General features: G+C 35.7%; 1 protein-coding gene across 1 annotated transcript; it reads left to right on the forward strand.

The window, feature by feature from the left end:
• The first annotated feature begins 943 nt into the window (after positions 1–943).
• LOC134750126 (cytochrome P450 4C1-like) lies at positions 944–17240 on the forward strand. The gene is made up of 10 exons (XM_063685236.1): positions 944–1108; positions 5176–5282; positions 5870–5960; positions 6154–6339; positions 7203–7281; positions 9443–9752; positions 11845–11913; positions 13520–13688; positions 16344–16523; positions 17066–17240. The coding sequence occupies exons 1-10, from the start codon at positions 949–951 to the stop codon at positions 17224–17226; spliced, it is 1512 nt and encodes a 503-aa protein (XP_063541306.1). The 5' UTR covers positions 944–948; the 3' UTR covers positions 17227–17240.
• Positions 17241–17657: the final 417 nt, after the last annotated feature.

Here is a 17657-nt window from a genome sequence, read left to right on the forward strand (position 1 = left end):
TACGACAGTTGGCCAAAGCTAGTAGCGCCCTCTGAACGAGAATCAAATTTTCTTGATTTTCGAGGCACGTTTTTTCCTTAGACTTTATCCATCTATTACGGAGTTATATCTATCTTTGACATTACTTAGACATCCAACGGATATCTAATGGATATCCCAAAACGTCACAATAATTGTAACGTGAAATGACAAATTGGTTTCTCGAATCGAACTGCAAAAGATAACTATATCTCGTATTGTCGTAATAATCTACTAGATCTCGTATTGTTCTCGTATCTAGTAATTATCCCTCCTCCTCCTTGCTTCGTTCTCCTCAGTGCTGAGGGTCGTGACCTCCTACGTGGAGCACATGATTATCACTAGTAATTATCACGTTGTTCGAATTTACCGGATAGTATTTTACATCTTGGGGCTAATTGTAATGGTTACGTGATGCACTTTGGCCGTAAGTAAATTTAATAGTTTAAATGTCATTTCGAACTGTTTATTGAAGTGGGTTTTTTCTATTAAAAAATTACACATCGGTTTGTTTAAATATTTGATCCTCGTTATTACCACGATTGGTTGGCACCATTTAAACAAAACATTACCTAATCTTTTATTTATTCCAATAAATATTTTCAAGCATCCGTCGACTCACGTGCCGGTTATCAACTGTCAATGACTAGGGTAAACTCGCATTATTTGGTGACACGCCAAATTCGGTGACAAGTTTTGAAGCATTACACCCAGGAAAGCTAGTGAATTAGGGCATTTAGGGCCTTTTAAATGGGACCTCACGGCTTCACGGCTCCGGCGGCTTTGCCGTGAGGCCCATTTAAAAGGCCCTGATTCACTAGCTTTCCTCGGTGTCATGCTTCAAAACTTGTATCACCGAATTAGGCGTGTCACCAAATAATGCGAGTTTACCCTATTTGTCGTTTTTGTCAAAAAAAATCTGGTTTCAGAATGATCTGGTTCATCGCCCTTATGCTGTCTACTATGTTACTTTACTGGATGAGATGGCGGATTAAGAACAAGAAATTGCTGGATATTTCCGATCGGCTCCCAGGTCCCCCTACGATACCGATATTGGGTAACGCATTACAACTAGTGGGCCCTCCTGAAGGTAAGATCGTTTCCTATCCAACCTAACATAAAATACATACATACATACAACATCGGTAAAATACATAGTATGTCCTGAAATTTCTGATGAAAAAAAAAAGGCTAGAATACCTGTTTTTATCCCATACCTCAGTAAAATAATCAGTATAGATCGAAAATCGATCAAAGATAGACGCAGACAACATACATACATATAATCACGCCTATTTCCCGGAGGGGTAGGCAGAGACCACGGATTTCCACTTGCTACGATCCTGACATACCTCTTTCGCTTCCTTCACTTTCATAACATTCCTCATACACGCTCGCCGGTTTAGGGTGCTCTTGACCTGGCCTTTCTTCAGGACGCAGACAACAGGACTATGATAATACTATTTTCATATCTCATGCTCTGAAAGAGGGTCATTGTTGTTCTAAAAGGTGTGCAGAAAATGATATGTGTCTGCACTGGAGCATTTTACGTTCGAAGTATGACTTTTTTTACGATAAGCAATTGAAATTTGAGTTTAAATGGATTTGTTATAAAATTTCCATTCTGATATTTGACTCCCCATTCCATAAATAACGATACTTTTGTCTGAATTGTTAATTTAAATTACCCTCAAGAAATACTTATTATATACTATATGGATGGTATATAATAAGTATTACGTTATGGATGGTTGGACGTGTGTTATGAATGCTTGAGGTTCTGCTAGACGAGGAATGAACGGCCTTCTTCTGTTATATGTTAATTTAGATTTGTGTACTATGTGTATGAAATGTCTATTGGTTTCACAGTGCTTTGGATCACTGTTATGCTGTGAAATGTAATGAATAAAAAATAAAATATACTTAGTCATGTTAAAAAAAAATGCATTTTACTTTCCTCGTATTCGAAATGAAAAGTAGAATGTTTAACTCGGGTGAAAGCCATCTTGTCTGCCTCGGACTATTGGCGCTCTCACTGCGTTCGAGCGCCAAAATGCCTCGGCAGCAGTGAGTGCCTTTCATCCCTTGGTTAACAATCTACTATACTTATTCTGTGACAGTACTGTTACCGTACGAACTCTCAATTATCTCATGCAATGCAACTATAAACAAAAAATATTTGAAAAGAAGTATGTCTGCAGCGCTATCTTATATTTGAGACAATATGTTCCTATAGTCTCTAAAACTATAGTAGGTACATATGCAACATTTTGTTTTATGATCGCTTTTCCTTACTCTTTCTGACAATGCGTACAATTTTTAGGGTTCCGTACCAAAAAGGTACAAAAGGAACCCTTATGGTGCGACTCTGTCCGTCCGTCTGTCTGTCACATTGCTAAATATCTCGAGAACTACTTAAACTATCGATTTGAAATTTGGAACAGTTATGAACAACGCTAACCCAGACATCTTGGAAATGAATTTTATTAAAATTATTTTAATTAAGTATAGACAATACCCAATTTAAAGAGGGGGCAAAATTTCAAAGTCTAGTTACTAGGTCGAGTGGGATATCATTTGAAAGAGCTCAAATTGAACATTACAAAGCATTTTTTATTTTGGTAGTAAAAAAAATGGAATTATGAAGGAAAATGTGAAAAAAAAATACCATTCCCCTCCCCCCTTATCTCTGAAGTTTACCAACGGAAATTTATGTAGTTTTAACATAATAATAACAATATCATAAATATGGGGCATTTTCTATGAAAAGGGAACTTATTGTCGATGGCGCTTACGCCGCACAGCGTCGCGCGGCATTGTATTTATATCGAAGCATTGTTTATAATGGCGTAAGCGCCATCTACAATAAGGTCCCTTTTTATAGAAAATACCACATATTACAGGAAAAATACAATTACACTTCTATCTAGAAAACTTTTTTTTAATTATCAAAAAACATTTAAGTACTAATTTAATTTGCAATATCAGCCCCTTTTCGGGTATTTATTATAATTTAAATTTCTATGAGATTAGGTACACTATAAACACCTTCTTTCAAATAAATCAAAAATTGTTGAAACCGGTTCACATGATAAAGAATTATCCCTGAAAGACCAACATACATACAGGTCGCGCAAATTAGTTAGCCAATTTGCCGATAGATGGCGCTGTAAACAATTATGCTTAGCCATTACAATTCTACTGTACTTCTGGTCAAGTCTTTCGTCATTATAATTACATGAGAAAATTTTAAGTTTGTACGGAACCCTCGGTGCGCGAGTTAAACGAACTCGCACTTGACCGGTTTATATTTTACGATAGGATTAACCTAAAAAAAATACACTGCCCATTCATTTCGGTTTTTCAGGGATAATTCATTAACATATTATGAACCTGTTTCAACTTTTTTTTATTTTAAAGTATTTTTTTAGCTTAATGTCACAAAAATTCTATAATAATAAACAAATTCTGTTAAATTGCGAATTAAATTTGGAAATGTTTCTTTGGTAAGTAATCCAAGAAATAATATTTTTTCACAGTGTATAAAAAAAAAAATCACAAACTACATTCAATGCGTCTGAACTAGCCTATTTTAACCGACTTCAAGATTTCAAAGGAGGTTCTCAAATCGGTTGTATGTTTTTTTATTTCTTAATGTTTGTTACTCCATAACTCCGTCATTTCTGGACCGATTTTAAAAATTCTATTTTTGATTGTAAGTATATACATACAAATTGGTCCCGTTTTTGTCAAAACGCAGTCCTGATGATGGGATCCATGAGGAATCGAGGGAACTCCTCAAATGTTAAAGGGATATGATTTTAGTATTGTCATAAACAAATCAAGCACTTACATTTAAAAAAGTGACATTTGATGAAGTGGAACTGCTGATAATGATCAGAACGGAACTCTTCAATGACGCATAGTTCACGTTTGGCGATTTGTCCTCTTCGTTATGTTTGTTAAGCAAGTTAGGTTTTCAAGAAACATTTTTGTCAAACTCGAGTTCTGATGATGGGATCCACGAGGAATCGAGGGAACTCCTCAAATGTGAAAGGCATACATGTAGTGATTTTTGTATTTTATCAACAAATCCAGCATTTCCATTTTAAAAAGTGACATTTGATGAAGTGGAACTGCTGATGATGATCAGAATGGAACTCTTTAATGACGCATAGTTTACGTTTGGCGATTTGTCCTCTTCTTTATGTTTGTTAAGCAACTTAAGTTTTTAAGACATATTTTTGTCAAGCTCGAGTTCTGATGGTGAGACCCACGAGGAACCAATGGAACTCCTCAAATGTGAAAGGCATACATATAGTAATTTTTGTATTTTCATCAACAAATCCCGCATTTACATTAAAAAAAGTGACATTTGATGAAGTGGAACTGCTGATGATGATCAGAATGGACCCGGACCGAACTCTGACCCAAACTTGCACCCGGACAGCCGGACACGGACCCGGACTCGGATCCGGACCCAGACTCGGACCCGGAAATGCTACTAGAAAAGTGGGTTAGGTTGGTGCGTGGGTTTTGAACTGCGATTCTCACAAAACAGAACTGCTATCAGAAAAGTAGGTTAGGTTAGGTTAGAGCTGTGACCCTTACAGAAAATAAAGGCTATCAGAAAAGTAGGTTAGGTTAGGTTAGAACTTACAAAAACGAAATGCTACTAGAAAAGTGGGTTGTTTTACCTTCTTTTCTACATAATTAGGCAAAATATGCTGTCTTTTTCATTTCATTGTCTGGAATCTAAGAGTGCACCATCAACAATAAGTGAACTTTCAGCGGCATCCCCCATTGAAGTCGTTTTTTTTTCTTAAAAATTATTATATTATAACTATCCTAAATTTAAAATCGATAGCATAACTGATTCTCGAGATTTTTAGCGAATGTGACAGACTGACGGACAGACAGGCAGATAAGGATTCCTTTTTGCTTTTTTGGTACAGAACCCTAAAAGAGACATAGACCATACAATAAAATGTGTCATTTTCAAACACAAGGTACCACATTGTCGCTTGCCACTAGGACGCTCTAGCCTCTAACAGGTTCAGGTTATTCGTATAAAGATACAAGCAAATTTAGTCCTTATGGTAAGAGACAAAGTGGTACCTTTTGCTTGAAAACGTCACAAATGTTTTATTGTTACAGAGTTAACAAATATTATTAAAAGGTACCTGCAAGAGTATGGTGACCTCTTCAGGGTGTGGATTGGACCTGATCTTAATATTTTTGTGAACGATCCCGATGACATAAAGGTAATTATAATAAAGAAAAAAGTTTAAGGCGGTTCCCTGAGCCAAAAGGCGAAAAATCTCCTTATATAATCATATTTTTCTAAGAGACGTTGATATTCGTAGACGTGGAAAAAATATATGTAGTTATTGATTATATTATCTTTAATTTATAAGCTTCCGATACACGAATTATGACACTTCGCTCGATACAATTAATTCCCAAAGTAACCTCTAACTAGGACTTTTAATCCAACTTTACTCGGTTATTTATTATGTGACACTATAAATAAAAAAGGAAGAAAAAACAATCTTAACTTAAATAGTAATTTTACCGCTTTCCAACTTCGATATTGTAAGGCAACGTTTATAAAATAAATAAAAATCAACAAAATTCGATCAAAATTGACACTTGGCGCGCATGGTCTTTCCCGTTCCTTCTTGCGAAATGTGACAGTGATCCTTTTTTTGGTTTCGTCATAGGTATCCCATAAGGGTACATTTCGGATTGCGATTGCAGTAGCGTTGCAACAGCAGAAAATGGGCCATCTCCATGAAACCGCATAAATAGCTGACATAAATTACTTATATTTAAATCTTTCGTTTCTCAGACGCTTCTCAAAAGTCAGAAGACCAGTATTAAAGGCCCCCAGTACAAGTACATAAAAGATTACTGCGGATCCGGCCTTCTCAGTGGTTCAGGTACCTCCGAACTTATTTACAAAATAAGCTTGTTGATGGAACTTATTAATTGATCAAGAAATCTCTTATTGAAATACACCAGTACAAAATTATATATCATTCGCATTATCTACTCATGTAGGTGAGTTATGGTGTAAAATTATGGTCCCTGAATAAATATTAATTATAGTACCTTTAATACGTCAAATTCTAGGTCCTAGTTGGCGAATCTGCAGAAAGACGGTACTACCCAACTATGGCAAAAAAGCTTTAGAGGCCTATGATGAAGTGATCAACGACGAAGCTAATGAAACTGTAAACCGGCTTATGACTAAATCGGGAGGAAAACCGTTTGACATCTACGATGACGTAGTGTTGGGCACCACATACACTGTTTGCCGTAAGATACTAGTCAAACTGAACATTAGTGTCACTAACATCATATCTACATATAAGGAAAGGCCTTTTCTCGTTCTTTATATGAGGGGTTTCGCCTAAATAAAAAACTAAATTAAATTAAATTATCTGTCTATTTCTAAGATGCACGGATTAGTTGCCAAATCTACGTGTTACTGGTATAGTCAAGTGTAAAAAAAATTATGAAAATATTTATTTCAGACACCAGGTGTCCATATTTTTGTCTACAAGACTATATTAGTACGTTACTAAGAAGAAATAAGACAGAAAAAAGAACAAAGAAAAATATGGGTGCATACAACTTACTCAAAAATATGTCCCAAGGTTCTTAGTTCGCCGACATAAGAGCTATGGGACAAATTTTTGAGTAAGATGTGTGCACTTATATTTTTACACGACTGTACTGTTTATTGTTTCATAGTTGGGAATAAGTTTGTTACACCATTGATAGATAAGTAAGCTTAGAGTGTTCACCCCATACATACATACAATATACATACATTAAAAACCATTTATAATTTAAGTTTTAACCGAGCTTTGCGTAATCTTATTTGTAGTAAAATTTAAGCTTAATAAGTATTCAGTTTTAAGCGAGTTTTAAACTCATTACTATTGCGTTTTACTATACGCCCTATACAACTTGAACTTATTATTATTAAGGGAAACTGATTCACACTGATTGGTGAATGCGAAATGACGTGAAACTCGTGCGTGAGATGCGCGCCAATCATCCAGACGATCGTAAAGGTCGTTACAAAACCAGTTCAATCTGTAACAAGTTGTTATATCTGAATCGGTTTCCTATACATGTGATTACAAATGCCTGAAAAGATTTTACTTTTTCAGGGACATTAATGGGATTGACAAGGGAACAGACCATAAACCTGCCAAATATGAATGACAAATTTCTACATGATGCACACGAGTAAGATAACTTTTGTATTGCAAATTCCCATGAATATTACCACAAAGTTGAAAATTGGAGCAGTAATCGTGATCGTCTGTCCATATGTCTCTCTGCTATTAAAACAATTAATAAAATTATAGATTGAAAGTGGACGTCCATAATAAGAAACGTCATTTTTATGTGTATTGCCACCAGCAGCGATTTTTAATAAATCCTAATAGATAAATATGGAATTTTGCCTAGTAGGCCAATCAAATTAGATCCATAATATTTTTTAAGAAAAAAAAAACCGACTTCAATGGGCGATGCCGTTGAAAGGTTACTTATTGTTGATGGTGCACTCCAGACAATGAAATGAAAAAGACAGCATCTTTTGCCTAACTGATGCTGTCTTTTTCATTTCATTACTAAGCAGGTAAAACCACCCACGTTTTTAGTAGCATTTCGTTTCTGTAAGGGTCATAGTTCTAACCTAACGTAACCCAATGTTCTAATAGCAGTTGGTTCTGTGAGGATCGCAGTTCAAAAAAAAGTCCAGGTCCAAGTTTGGGTCTGGGTCCATAACGAAGAGAATAAATCGCCAAACGTGAACTATGTGTCGGTGAAGAGTTTGATCATCATCAGCAGCTGCACTTCATCAAATGTCACTTTTTAAAATGGAAATGCTGGATTTGTTGATGAAAATACAAAAATCACTATATGTATGCCTTTGACATTTGAGGAGTTCCCTCGATTCCTCATAGATCCCATCATCAGAACTCGAGCTTGACAAAAATGTGTCTTGAAAACCAAACTTGCTTACCAATCATAACGAAGAGGACAAATCGCCAAACGTGAACTATGCATCATTGAAGATTTCCGTTCTGATCATCATCAGCAGTTCCACTTTATAAAATGTCACTTTTTTAAATGTAAATGCTTGATTTGTTAATGAAAATACTAAAATTACTATATGTATGCCTTTAACATTCGAGGAGTTCCCTCGATTCCTCATGGATCCCATCATCAGAACTGCGTTTTGACAAAAACGGGACCAATCTGTATGTATATACTTACAATCAAAAAAAGAATTTTCAAAATCGGTCCAGACATGACGGAGTTATGGAGTAACAAACATAAAAAAAAAACATACAACCGAATTGATAACCTCCTCCTTTTGAAATCTTGAAGTCGGTTAAAAAGCGTTTTGAGGAATGAAATTCCCAGCAAGCTGGAAATCGTTTTAATACTTTCATTTGATCCTAATAATCCGTATAATCCGAGTTTGCGCAATCCCAGGAGATGTGCATACATTTTGGGAACCTTAGGAGATCTCGGTTTTCGCGGTAGGCCCTCAGACACTGGTGAAAAGGCGTTTTAAGATTTTTTACATGATCATACCAAAAATAAAGAAATTTTAAATGGCGGCCATTTTTTACAATATTGAATACGAATTCTTATCAAGGTACAGTTACCTGCAATAATAAGTTACTCTTCGAAGGCCGCAAAAATATGTACTGTGACATGCTCTTGTGGCTCTAAAAATAAAATCGTGTCAGATATTTTAGCGGCGTTTGTTGTGTAACATATTATTGCAGGTGACTGTACCTTTCGGATCCTTAAATATCAATTTAAATTTTCATTTTTTCATTTTCTGGAGGGGCGCGGGGCGCATTTTGTGAATAGTTTTTGTGTTTGTTAGGTTCTAGTTTAGGTTAAGATCTTTGTAATGTTTTATTTTGTATGACATGTGTGTTATAAATTGTTTTTCCATAATATATTTTAATAAAATTTTCATCATGATTAGAACAAATTTTCCGTCGGACCTACCGTTTTCGGACCAAATGAAGGTATAAAAAGATTTGCAGCATGCTGGGAATAAATTCTTCAAAAAAATTGTAATTTGATTGGCCTACAGTGCGTATTTCACTTGTAAATAACATGAATGCTACTGTCGTCTTGTCATATAAAAACAGTTTATTTTTAGTATTGTACGTACAAAGGTACGAAACCCGTTATTTTGCCTGGTCCAACTCACTTTCTGAAGAACTTTTTTAATAAATATATTAATAACGGGTCACTCACGTATTTTAAGTCGAAAAACGCTCGACATGTACGTCGACGAATACGTGAGTGACCCGTTATTAATATATTTAATATGTCTGAGTCTCACGGAAGTTTTGTTATTAAAACTTTTTAGTATATACTTAACAGTTTTCATGAGAATGACTCAATGGTACCTTCAAGTTGATCCATTTTACTGGATGACCAAATATTATCAAAAACAAAAAGCATTGATAAAAAAAATCACTGAAATCGCAACTGCAAATATAAAGCATAGACTGGAAATTCTGGAATCGATGGACGAACGTAAGATCAAGGAAATCCTGAACGCAGAGGGTGACAGCACACGTAACACAGAGCTCAGCGTCATCGATAGGCTCATGTTATCTAATCAATTACCGAGCCATGAAGAACTGGTGAAACAATGGTTCACTCTTTTTACAGCAGTACGTATGATAATATATAAATATATTATTTTCTGTTCTTATCAGCACATACTAAAAAGACTTTCACAAAGAATTACTGGGGTAAGTAAGTGCAAAAATGTATGGAGAGGTATGCATGCACTTTTTTCTTAGGCGAAGCCGCTTGGCACGATTGTTACTTAGGTCAAAAAAAGCTGATTTGGCCTCGTAGCCACGAGATCGTACCGTACAAATCCCCCAAAAAAAAGCGGGAGCGGGGGGGGGGGAATGGACGGCTCCCCAGGTCCTATTTGTGCTAAATTTCTATTTGCTTTTAGCAACTAGGGCAAGTTATATATCATTTTCTTATAACTTAGACTAGAAATTCATTTTTGATATAACCGTTTTACCTTTTCATACAAAATAATGATTTTCGAACAAAAAATTAAAATAACATTTCATTTTTTGTGACAATTTTGGTCTTTACAGACACAGTGTGGCGATTTTCACTTTATGAAAAAAATGACAATTTAGCCCATATGTATTCTTTATTCTGGATAGGATAGTATCACATTAAAATAGTAATAATTTTAATATAACTATAGGCATTCATACATTTTTTTACAACAAAATAATTATAGCGCGGTGGCGATTTCCATAGATACTTTCATTTGATCCAAATTAATTGGAATTAATGGCCAAAGACAAAATTGAAAATAATTAAAAAATACGCTGAATTTGGCATATTAAAAGCATGAAAATGTGCTATTGCTTGCTCAATGCATTTTTGCCCTTTTTTGCTACCAATTTGTTGTTTTCGGTTTTCTTTCATACAAAAATTTTACCCTCCTAGTTGACCCCGAGTTAAGGGTTGATTTTCTAAAATTTTATTTCAATTGATGTTAAAAAAAAAACAGATTTATATTTTCAGTCGTTTTTAGGTTTTACGTGAATTTCAATTAAAAACAATTATTTCATAATATCCCATACATTAACACCTAATAAAACTCTACATTACTTAATTTATTTCCGGACATCATACAACCTGAACCACTGATGAAATGGTGCTGAAATTTTCAACATCGATAATTTATTACTAAGACTTCGCTGTCCGTCCGTCTGTCTGTCTGTTCGTCTGTCACCAGGCTGTATCTCATGAACCGTGATAGCTAGACGATTGAAATTTACACAGATGATATATTTCTGTTGTCGCTATAACAACAAATACCAAAAACAGAATAAAAAAATTATTTAAGTGGGGCTCCCATGCAACAAACGTGATTTTTTCGCGTAATGGCACGGAACCCTTCGTGCGCGAATCCGACTCGCACTTGGCCGGTTTTTTAAACATTTTCGATCTTTGATTTTGGCCATAATTCCATTTCTATCTGGAAATCGTCACCGCTAGGCGCTACAAATTATTCTTTCTTGACAAAACTATGTATCAATGCCTATTTGAATGCGATGATTTTCAGAATCATTACATAGTATAAAACAAAGTCGCTTCCTGCTGTCTGTCTGTCCTTATGTATGCTTGTTTTTTTTAATAGATTAGAGTGATTCAAGGGGAAGGTTTATATGTATAATACATCAGCATTGCACCCGTGCTAAGCCGGGGCAGGTCGCTAGTAAATAATAAATGGGCCAACTTGAAAAAAAAAAAAATTAAGTGAAAATAGCCACACTGTGTTTGTAAAGGCCAAAATTGTCACAAAAAATTACGTTAATTTCTTTTTTTGCGCGAAAACAATTTTTGTTGCATGAAAATCGTTCTAGATTATTTCAAAAATGAATTCCTCGTGAAAATTATAGATAACTTGCCCTAGTTGCTAGAGTAGACCGAAATTTAGCACAGATTGGACCTTGGGAGCCGACCCTTTCCCCCCCTTTTTTGGGGGGCTTGCACGGTACGATCACAGGGCTACCGGGCCAAATCAGCTTTTTTTGCATGTTGCACTTACTTACACCAGTAGTGTCACGACGTTGATATCATCTTTGTGGGGTGACCTGGCAACAAATATCTGTACCAAACAAATAAAGTTTACCTACTGGCATATTTATGATGTGCGTGTACCTATTTATTAGGTTAGTTACAAAATAAAATGTTTTAGTTAGCTTTTCAACATGTTCACAGAGTCAAGAGGCGACTGCCAAGATAACATCATACGCTTTGCTAATGATGGCCTATCATCCCGAATGCCAGGTATAATATAATCCCTTACCATGAGTTTCCCACAAGCGTTAACGCTTGTGGTTTACGCTAGCGACTAATGCATCTCAAGCATGATGATGATGATGATGATGATGTCATCACCATCAGAATGAGCCAGACGCACATCAGTGCGTTTCGACTATCAAGTCGAATCAAAAATCAAAATGGAAAATCATTTATTTATTATCAGGCAAGTGGCAACCAAGCCTCAAAGATACGTACCTACAGACTAATATACATAAAATAATAATAATCTTCAAAATAAAGAATCATTCAATTTAGGTGATCAGGTCAAAACTAGACCAATGGAGTGCCTGCGCAAACATTATAGCAAAACGCCACAGAGGGCAATCGCCTCTCATAATAATTTAAGGTTTTATCAAAATTTTGCACGTTACTTTACTTATTCCTGTACCACAAGACTTTTACTGTTATGAGCCCGTCAGACCCTTGAACATTATGTAACACAACAGTTTTCTGCTGTCTCACCAATTCTGTAACGTATTTACGCATTCGCTAGCAAATGACACATAATATTTGAAAAAAAAAAAACGGAACTCAAATATTATCTTACTTCACATAAAATTATTTAAAAAATGCATTTATGTCAGACAACATGGTCTATATTTTGTTAGTACATCCTAACAAACTTAAAAATAAATTTAAATAACTGTCTTAGGTACTAAAGATAAACGCAAGGAGGACCAGTGTCTTATTAGGCTAACGTCCCATCTGTCAGCCACAACGGCCAGGATACTGTGGCGGCTGTCGCGCACCCTACGGAGCGTCGCGGCGCAGCGCTTGCGCAGTCGCGTGGAATCCGTCCACATGAGCATCTGCGAACATGCCCGACGCTCTGCAGTACCGAGGCAGTCGCAACAGTACCCTAAACGCGTCATTATATAGTACGCGCATGGCGTTAAAAGCCGTTTGCGTGTACCGCGTCCACAGGCTGCAGGTGTACAGCGATGTACAGAACGCTCGGAATAATGTTATTTTAACTTGCGCTGTACACCGGCTGAACCTGCGAGCTGTCATATTGACCCTGACGGCCAAGACCCTCCGCTCGCTCTCAATATCAGCGTCATCACGGAAATCGTCGGTTACACTATGTAACACCAAAATATAAGAAGGCCTTTGTCATCCCAGTTCCCAAATTATCAAACCCTAGTTCTCTAAATAATTTGCTTTGGCTTAATGTTTACCAACCTATGTGTAGTGGGAGTGGATGGTTTGAAAATGTGATGTCTACCCCAAACTTTTTCATACAGTTTTTGTCGGGTAGTCACACTAAGCTCTGTTTTGACATTTTCGTTCAATTTCTCGTTATACTTTATGAATCTCTCCTGCACCAACATTTCTGTCTCTGTTTGACACAATGGTTGACTGGTAGAGAAGGCCTTTTGACATTAAGTCCGCCAGTTGTACATTTTTCTTTGTTTGTGCAATAAAGTTTAAATAAATAAATAAGAAGCACATTTCAGACAGATATGTAGTTCTTTGACGGTCTGATGTTTATGTTCATGTTGATAAATTATAACGTACAACAAAAAAAATTGAATGCGAATGTTAATAAAACATTGTTTTTTATAATCAGGAAAAAGTCTACGCCGAAATAAAGGAGGTTTTCGAAGACAATGTCCGAGATGTCACCGAAGACGACCTGAAATTGATGCCGTACCTAGACATGGTGTTCAAGGAAGTAATTCGGCTCTTCCCCATTGGAGTGATGCTTCAAAGAACCATAGCTGAAGACATTGAAATAAGTATGTACGGAATTCTCTTGTACAAAAAGGGCTTTGGGTATCTCTAATCTATCACGATTTTTATAATACTTACTTAGGTGACAAAAATCCGTGAAAATAGATTAAATTAATAAAACCAGTTCAAAATAAAAAAATAACCCATGAGTGAAAAGGTTGACTGATTTTATTAAAGGGAAATACGTAAACACAAACGTCGTTCTATTGGTGTTCTGTTGTTACCCTTTAAGGATGACTCAGGCTAGACCGGGCCGGGGCCGGGCCGGAGCTTCTGGCGCTTCGTTTTCTATGGAAAGCACCACGTGATCACCGATCAGCCGTCATAGAAAATGACATGGCGGACGCCTATTCCCGGGTACGGCCTGGTCTAGTGTGAGTCATTCTTTATTTGCCTCAATAGAATGGATCTGAGAGAATAATAAGTGTAAGCGTAAGTTCCATAGGTTATGGAAAAAATACCGTAATCCTTTAGACTACGAGACCTTTAAAATATTACGTAAACGCGCAGAAAAAATGGAATTACAATGCTACAACGGTTATATATACTACGCGGAAAACAAAATTAAATCATATCCAAATTATTTCTGGTCGTATATTAAGTCGATTAATACTAAAAATAAAATACCTAAGACTATGAAATATAAAGATCGCACAACCTCAGACGGTGCAGAAATTTGTAACTTATTTAATGATCACTTTCACTCCGTTTTTGAAAAGTCAGATACTAATTTGCGAGTTGATACATTGGTGCCACCAACTGAACCCTTAATTGACGCAAGTAGTATATATATTGACCGTGCTATTGTCCACAAGATATTGAACACAATCAATACCAACAAAGGTGCAGGCCCGGATGGTATTCACCCAATTTTTATTAAAAATTGTTCAGCGAACTTATCGTCCCCACTCACTATTCTTTTCCAAAAATCCATTAAAACTGGTTTCGTTCCTGAAATCTGGAAAAAAGCTTTCGTAACTCCAATCCCCAAGGGTCAAGTTAGCCAAAATATTGAACAGTATAGGCCGATTTCAAAATTATGCTAATTTAACAAAATTTTCGAAAAGATAGTCACAAATCAACTCTCGCAAGTAGTCAAAAATCACATTAGCCTTAATCAATACGGTTTCTACAAAGGTCGTTCAGTAGATACTAACCTATTGACTTTCACTAATGATATATTAGTAGCGATGGATGGAGGCGCATGTGTAGAGGCCGTGTATACAGATTTTGCCAGGGCTTTTGACAAAATATGCCACAATACACTTTTACTCAAGCTTTGGCACCTTGGAATACACGGAGACTTATTCCGCTGGATAAAGTCATATATAGAAAATCGGAGCCAATGTGTTGTTCTAGCAGGTTACGCCTCTCAATGGAAGTCTATTAGTTCCGGAGTACCACAGGGATCTCATTTAGGCCCTTTACTGTTTACGCTTTTTATTAATGACATAGATAAATATATTAAAAACTCGAAAAGTGCTGCTCTACGCAGATGATACAAAAATTTATAAGATTATCAATTCTGTTGAAGATTATTATTTGCTCCAAGATGATTTGAAAAATTTTGAGACATTTTGTACTAAAAATAATTTATTTTTAAACTTGAATAAATGTTGTATCATCAGTTTTTCTTAGAAAAAACATAATGTTAACTATAATTTCACATTAGGCAACAATAATCTGAGTAGAGTAACACAAATCCGCGATCTTGGTGTTATTATGGACTCAAAACTAACGTTTATACCTCATTTAGAATCGGTTATAAAAAGGGCGTACAAACAACTAGGTTTAATTTTACGGGTGGGAAAGCCATTTAAAAATAGTGTCACTTACAAAATCCTTTTTAACAGTTTTGTTCGCAGCCACCTAGAATTTGCCTGCGCAGTATGGAAACCCTATCATAATGTTCATATTGAAAGAGTGGAGCGAATACAAAAAAAGTTTGTTAGAACCCTCGATTTTAGAACTGGTCATACTCACCTTAACTATAACGAGTCGCTGATACATCATCTTTTCAAAATTATGAACAATGTAATGTCCCCTCACTACTACATCAAATACGTTTGAGAGTTCCTCGTAGACGTCAGCGCCACTGTCAGAAGAAAAAAATGTTTTCCATTCCCTATAGTAGAACATGCTATGCACGAAATGTATTTATAAGACGTGTTTGTAAACTTTTTAACGAAAATGAAAAACCTAATAATTTGGATTTGTTTAACTGTTCCATTAATTCATTAAAATGTGTTTTTCGGTAATTAATTAATTATGTAAATTTTTCTTATGTATACTTATGTCACTTTCCGGTAATCATGTCATTACTTAGTAATTTCTACATTACTTATTAACTTAATTACCTGTACCTACTCATGGGTCGAATCACGAGAATCGGCGAGGTTTTTCTTTTAGATATAATTTACAGTTTCAGTACAAATCTTCCGCCGGCTCTCGTGAGTTTTACCTATACCTACCTTCAAACTGTTACTACCTAGTACCTACCTACATTATGTTTTTGTTGTTTTATAGACTGCAATTTATATACAATAATGAAACTCCAGGTCTTAATTTAAGAAATATTTGTAAACTTGTTTGTAAACGACTGTTTGTTTCTTAAATAAATAAATAAAATAAAAACAATATAAGAAATACTTGTGTTTTAGGCAAAGCGACACTGCCTGCTGGGAGCTCGCTCGTGGTGCCAATATACCACCTGCATCGCGACAAGCGGCATTGGACCAAGCCGAACGCCTTCGAACCGGAAAGATTTAGTCCTGAAAACTCCAAAATACGCCATCCGAATTGCTACATTCCTTTCAGCCTTGGACCGATGGATTGCATAGGTAATATTTTTTCTGTTACACTATCTAACCTCTGTACTGCTTGTATTTTTAAGTACGTATTATGATTGGTGCTCTATTAAGAAGTTTATTTTATGCGATGGTTTTATAATTTACTACATTTGAATCTTTTAAGATGAATTTGAACAACTCTATAACCTAAAATATCATGTTGAATATAAATAAAACCAAATGAATAGATTAACAAGCAGTGGTGTAAAAGTGACGAAATGCAAGTGATTATTTAACGAAAGATTAGTTGGAAATTTAAATTTTACTTGTTCATATATAGAATGTCAGAAACTAATCTACAGTGAGGAAAACTACCTAAATTAGTAAACATATAGGATTCGCTAATTATTTAACAAGCAGAAACGTCTGCGAACGATGCTATTGAGCTTTGAGTAAATTTTAAAGTGGAAAAATTACTGCCTTGGGTGAGACTTGGTAGTAAATTTTTCACTTATGAATTCACACCTAAATATTGGGGGATCTATAGTCCATTTTGTCCGCAGCCATGACATATGACCACATTTTGATTTCAGGGAGGTACTTCGCTATCAAACTTGTGAAAACTATATGCGTCAAGGTGCTTCAAAAGTTCCGGCTGACTTCTCCAGAGTCGTACGAGGACATGCGGCTCGTGATGGCAGTATCGGTTGCCTCCGTCAATGGCTACCCTGTTCAAGTGCATCCGAGGAGTTAAAAATGTGTTCGCGATAACTGTAATACAAGAAGAAGATGGTGATCAGAGATTAAGTTGGCGTGCACGAATGTAAACTCAAATTAATAATAAATGGGTCATACACCTTTTATTGTCTGCTATTAAACTCGTTCGTGTCTTCCCTGTAGCAAAGTTAAGATAAGCCAAGATAGGTACTTTTTCGTGCTATATATAAAGATATGTTTAATAAAAATGGAAACTATAGGTCTAGACTAAGAGAAGAAACTGTAACAATATTTTATGTATGACCGTTTGTTTCATATTTAAATAAATAAATAAATAAATAATCAAAATTATGCTGTTCACAGTAACTTTAATACTCAATATTTTTTATTGTCCTACAAAAGATTAACACCAAAATTCAAAAACAAGTGCCCATTATATACTACTCAAAAGAAAATAAGCGCCACTAT

The sequence above is a fragment of the Cydia strobilella genome, chromosome 19 (assembly GCF_947568885.1).
Source record: "Cydia strobilella chromosome 19, ilCydStro3.1, whole genome shotgun sequence".
Lineage (NCBI taxonomy): Eukaryota > Metazoa > Arthropoda > Insecta > Lepidoptera > Tortricidae > Cydia > Cydia strobilella.

Coding starts and splice junctions, on each gene's coding strand:
- LOC134750126 (XM_063685236.1), top strand. CDS start 949: ATGATCTGGTTCATCGCCCTTATGCTGTCTACTATGTTACTTTACTGG. Junction 7,282..9,442: donor TTTCTACATGATGCACACGA/GTAAGATAACTT, acceptor AAAACTTTTTAG/TATATACTTAACAGTTTTCA. Junction 16,524..17,065: donor TGGACCGATGGATTGCATAG/GTAATATTTTTT, acceptor TTTTGATTTCAG/GGAGGTACTTCGCTATCAAA.